At 32.4% G+C, this 6,350-nt stretch overlaps 1 protein-coding gene across 1 annotated transcript; it reads left to right on the top strand.

Annotated features, from left to right (window-relative positions):
• Nucleotides 1-2,897: 2,897 nt before the first annotated feature.
• On the top strand, nt 2,898-5,813 carry LOC139492886 (piggyBac transposable element-derived protein 4-like). Its single transcript, XM_071281038.1, has 3 exons — nt 2,898-3,442; nt 4,051-4,784; nt 5,373-5,813. The coding sequence occupies exons 1-3, from the start codon at nt 3,034-3,036 to the stop codon at nt 5,811-5,813; spliced, it is 1,584 nt and encodes a 527-aa protein (XP_071137139.1). The 5' UTR covers nt 2,898-3,033.
• The last annotated feature ends 537 nt before the right edge of the window (nt 5,814-6,350 follow it).

Raw genomic sequence — 6,350 nt, 5'->3', positions numbered from 1 at the left:
TTTATACAACAATGGTTTTCTGTAATTAACAATTCTTCTAGAGGAGAATTCTATGGTAAATTCAAAAGTATATTTGAATTAGAACCCTATCTACTTCGATTGGGAAATACTGATAGATTGTATATGGCTAAATTTAGATGCTCAAATCTTAAATTCCCAATTGAAACGGGAAGATGGAAAAATATCTTAAAAGAAAATAGGATATGTCATCTATGTAATCAAAATATTGGCGACGAATATCACTATTTGTGTGTTTGTTCACATCCTAGTATATCACTTCTTAGACAAAATCTTGTACCTAATTATTACCTACAATATCCCTCAAGGCAAAAATTGATCGGTTTACTCTCATTTTGCAACATAAAGGTGTATAGGAAAGTATGTACTTTCCTTAGAAAGATTACTTATTTTTTGTAGATGCAATTTTTATACATTTATATATATTTATGTACTCACAATCACTGATAAATAAGAAAGAATTCTGTACATATGTAATCCTTCAAACTCAATAGGTAATATATAAAATGTATATACGTCTCAATGTCATGAAAATCACGTGCTATTATCGTACACTACTCTGCTGTCGATTTATATGTATACTTTATTATGTTTTGACCTCTTGTACACGTTAGTGTCTGAGGAAATAAAATATTTTGTCTAAAAAAAAAAATAGATTTGATATTGAAATCATTAAATAGTTATGTTATATATAAAAATTGTCGTCGTGGTAATTAATTTGAGACCAATTGTCCAGTATATTGATTGCTATTGTTAATCCAAAAAACATAAAATGAATTAGAACTTTCTATCAGCTTGGGACAATATCTTAAAGAAACCTAATTAGTGTACATGTTTTTTAACAGTTACTTCAAATCTGATCAAATTTTACGATTTACTAAGTTATTTTATTTTGCATAATACATTTTGTACTGTATAGACCTACATAAAAATGTGCAGCCTCTGTCGTGCAAGGCTTTGTTGTACTTTAAAATAAATGCTAACTAAATAAAGGGCTGCGCTTTAGCGCATGATACGCCCGTTGCTCTTTTAACTTGTCTTTTATGCTTTAAAGAATTTATATGATCAACTAGAAATATATATACAAATCAAAAGGGATGTTACATTAATATATTCACCAAAGTTTCATAAAATCCCCCTTTTTTAAGTATAAAAATTCATTACTTAAGAAAACATAAAATCTAAAATTTATAAAAATGGAAAGGGAGCTTATGTCAATAGATATAAACAATTTATCAAAGTTGCATAAAATTTTGTGAAAGTGTTAGTTATTGTCCCAAAATTGGAAAATCCCTCCTGTTTAAAGCATAAAAATTCATAACACGGAAATGTAAAATCTGAAATTTATAAAAATTGAAAGGGAGCTTACATCAATATATAAACAATTCACCAAAGTTTCATGGACATTGGTGAAAGCCTTTTTGAGTTATTGTCCAAAGTGTTGAAAATCCCCCTTTTTTTTTATGAATAAAGCCCCATAAATCCAAAACTTAAAATCTGAAATTTATAAAAATTGAAAGGGAGCTTACATCAATAGATATCAACAATTCACCAAAGTTTCATGGACATTAGTGAAAGCCTTTTTGAGTTATTGTCGGAAGTGTTGAAAATCCCCCTTTTTTTATGAATAAAGCCAAATAAATCCAAAACTTAAAATCTGAAATTTATAAAAATTGAAAGGGAGCTTACATCAATAGATATAAACAATTCATCAAAAGTTTCATGGACATTGGTAAAAGCCTTTTTGAGTTATTGTCCGAAGTGTTGAAAATCCCCCCTTTTTTATGAATAAAGCCCCATAAATCCAAAACTTAAAATCTGAAATTAAAAAAAAACGAAAGGGAGCTTACGTCAATAGATATAAACAATTCACTTAAGTTTGGTGATTGGTGAAAGTGTTTTTGAGTTATTGTCCGAAGTGTGGATGACGGACGGACAACAGTATACCATAATACGTCCCGTCTAAAAGACGACGTGCGTATAAAAATTGTTAAATGCAAACCAATGTGAATGTACTCAATGTATACTTGATAGTACGAGTAACATGCTTAATCATTTCAAATTGAAACACTCAACATTATTTTTTACCACAAGATTAAGTGAAAGAATCATCCGTTTCAGACATATTCAATTCTACGAATTCAAGATATTATTTTTTATTTTTCAATGTGAAGTTAGTAGAAACGCAAGTTGATATGGTGTTTTTGATTATGAATAGTCAAACTTCGCCAGGAATCCTCATAGATAAGCCTTATAATGCCAAAGGAAAAACTTCAATTCATTGTATTATATTTAAACTTAACTTTATGACTTGGATGAAAGGTTGTTATATTGACACTCATACCACATCTTCTTATATGTAGGGTGCTTACTATAGATAAGGCCTTTATACATCAACTTTAACTACCCGTTAACCGGTTAATCAGTCGAACGATTATCTGAGTAACCGGTTGAGCAATTTACATGAGCAAAGTGTACGATTTGACAACACTATTTAAAAGTGCTGTCTCAAAATTCAAATTCTTCTCAAAGGGGCACTAGCTGTCAAATTCATGGTCACCGATTTGACTCAAATTCTCATATTTGATTTATAACAATGTAAAACATTTATCCAAACTATCAAAAGTCTAAAATAAACAGTTTACAGAGCATGGGGTAGATAATATTTAGGTTCGTTTCGTGTGTATTTTAGTCCAAACGCCATCTAATTAATACCTTGCCACGCAACTACACATTTTACACATACCCCTTTCCCACGCGATTACACATTTTTACACATACCCCTTTGCCCCGCAATTACACATTTCTACACATCACAGTAAAATCGGTATTACTCTAATTTAAAGGCGAAAATAATGAAATTGTAAAAAAAAACGAGTTGCTGAAAACTTCCCCTTTGTTTTTAATAAAATTTTATGATCGAATAACGTTCAGTGTACGATATTTTTGGAGCAGACGACAGCTGTAGCAGATATTTCGGAAACAAAATGTCCGCCGTTTTTCACTGACGCTGACATGTCTGAGCAAAACAGCTTATACTCTGATGAGGGCAGTGACGACAATGAATTATCAAGTGGGGATGAATGGCTGGAGAATTATAATGCTGAAGTCGATCATGGTTCCCCTGACAATACACCCGTGGTATCAGATGAAGAGGCAAATGACGAGGACGATGCAGCTCCCGAAAATGCAGAACTTGTTTGGAGAGAAACATACGAAGAACTTGACATAGACCCCTTTATTCAGATCACTGGTCCATCACACAATCTGAACCCTAATGCCAGTGAGCTTGAGTATTTCAAGCTTTTCTTCGACGATAATATGCTTGAGAAAATTGTGAGCCAAACAAATCAATATGCAGCTCAAAATGGCCCCGACCCACTCTGGAGTGATACCACCCGGGATGAGATTTCGGCTTTTATAGGTGCTTTTTTCATAAGTTAATATTATTCAAAATAATTAAAACTATATTCCACACCTTTCAGAGTTAAAATTTACCAGAAAATCCTGTTTGCCAGATATATATCTGGTTAAATATTTGCACATACTATGTACATAAAAACACAGGCAAAAATTCCAAATTCACTTCAATTTGCCATCATAAACCTTTGCAAAGTTGAATAGACTTACCATAATTAAAGAAGAACATATACATTCCAAAGATAATAAACTAGCGAAATATAAAAATCATTTACATGCGGTTTTTAATGCAATTACACTAAAACAAAACGTCAACATGTACACGTTAGAAAAACAAAACAAAAATGTCAAGGACGTAAAATGACGTCAAAAAAATGTGTGTCACATGACGGGCACCTGTCAATACCAAAACAAAATTCCTAAAATAAGAAAGGTCACATAGTGCGCATTTTGTTTTAACTGTACATTGTTGTACATTGTTGTCACGGTAAATAAAGATCTGAAAAATTCTGAAAAGAAAAGTAAATGCTGTATTATTTTAATACGCAACATGTACTTTATTTGGTAATTTATGTTGAAACTGGAATTAGTATTTCACGTATATTTTTTCAGGGATGCAGATATTAATGGGAATAAACCAGCTTCCTGATTATTCCTTTTACTGGTCCAATAATAAGTATTTAGGGAATCAGGGGTTTAAAGAAGTCATGTCAGTAAAACGGTATGAAAAGCTCAACCAATATATCCATTGTAATGATATAGAAACTGATGTCCCTGTAGACCAACCTGGGCATGATAAGCTCCACAAGATACGCCCTCTTATTGATTCATCTCTCCAAAACTTCGCAGCACGATACAACCCAAATAAAAACCAAGCCATTGATGAAGCTATGGTGGCTTATAAAGGAAGATCGGTAGCCAAACAGTATATACCATCAAAACCCACCAAATGGGGATTCAAAGTGTGGATGAGGTGCGATAGTAAATCTGGATATTGTCACAAGTTTGATATTTATATGGGAAAGGAGACGGCTGTTGATAGTACAAAGGGTTTAGGACATCGTGTTGTGGAGAAATTGGCTGAAGATCTACATCATAAAAACCATCATTTGTATTTTGACAGTTACTTTACCTCAATACCATTATTGCAAGATCTGTTAAGCAATGGAATATATGGATGTGGAACCATTCGACAGAACAGAAAAGGCTTTCCACAAGATTTAAAGAACGCCCCGAGGATGCAAACTGGCCAGTTTGTAGGAAGACAAACAGACAATATGGTGGGCGTTGTTTGGATGGACAAGAAACCAGTTAATGTTGTGGCTTCCAATGAGTCATTGATTGAGGTAACCACATCATCATCATCAACTCATCATCATCATCATCATCATCATCATCATCATCATCGTCATCATCATCATCCATTGTCGTCGTCGTCATTTTATCATTATTACATCATATATATCATCATTATCATAATTACATCCTTCTTTTTCAGATCTTTTTTCATATATTTCTCATAGTTAAGTTATAACAGGTTCTTCTTTGGGGACCCTGTGTAATACTTTAGATGAGGATATTACCCGTCCCCATCCTTATTCAGGGTAGTTTAAGGTGTAATTGGTATACGCAAACGGAACGGCATGGTACGCAGTTTTCAGGAATTTAGTATTAAGTATTCAGTACGCATTAATTATAAAAAAAAGTCTCCTTTTAACTTTTCTTTTGCAGACCAGCACAGTGTGTAAGAACGAGAAGATTGCAAATAGTATTAAATGATCAATTCAAATTTTATTTCAGCCTTAAATGTCTTAATTATGAAAAGTATGAAATAAAATTATTTATTTTTCCAGTGAATTATTTTTTTTGTAGGGAAATACTTGCCAATGTTTTTTTTAAAGTTTTTATAGTTAAATGATTTTAATTATTTGTAGGTAGATACAACAAACCGGAGACAGAAAGATGGGACAAATGCCCGCGTTACAAGGCCGCGCGTAGTTACAAATTACCAGGAAAATTTCAGAGGGGTTGACATCTCTGATCAATTACGTGCAAAATATTCAATTGGTAGGCCATCTAAAAAATGGTGGAAATATTTAATGAATTTCATAATAGATCTTTGTATTGTGAACTCATTTATTGTAAAGGCAGAAACAGAGGTTCCGCAAGTAGCCCGTACTAAAAAGAGGTATAGGCAATTGGACTTCAGGATAAATTTGTCACGCATTTATTTTTTGATGTTTTTTACTTACCAGGCAACAGTAACGTCACGTTACAGTCGTTTTCCCGCAAAGCATAAATACGCGACGTTGTTCACTTGGAAATGCACTAGCACGTATGTAAATGTGTGTGTATGGGCCGAAACTGACAATTAAAGCTTTGCTTAAATATTGATTTGTTAATTTGAAACTGTACCTTTTCATATTATAATGATGCTGTCCACCAATCAAAGGATTTAATCGTGTATTTTTGTTTAATCAAATATTAATTGCACCAAAGTTGATGTGAATACCAGTGATTTTTCCTCAAAATTTTGTGTGAAGATATTTTATGATTTGGGAAACAAAATATGATGAAAAAAATTGGGGGTCACCTACTTTGTTTTGTCACTATAGCAACCTCAATTTGGTGTTTTCTCGAAGATTAACATAATATTTGCTGATTATCCAAACTCTAAAAAAAAGTCCTTAATATCAAACCTACAAGCATAATTCTTGTTTCACGTTAAACAGTAGATTTGTATCTATCAAATACAGGTTTAAAAGTTTAAGACTCGTATAGTTTTGATCTTTAAAAATATGATTTATTTCGTTCCCGCCAAAAATAAACGAAAAAATGAAAAACGTTTCCAGTATTTAAAAAAATATCTACCAGTGATTTCTTCATAAAAATTTCAAGACGGAAAGTGCCAT

This window comes from Mytilus edulis, chromosome 10 (genome assembly GCF_963676685.1).
Source record: "Mytilus edulis chromosome 10, xbMytEdul2.2, whole genome shotgun sequence".
NCBI lineage: Eukaryota > Metazoa > Mollusca > Bivalvia > Mytilida > Mytilidae > Mytilus > Mytilus edulis.
This window is presented reverse-complemented; position numbering and strand designations above follow the sequence as displayed.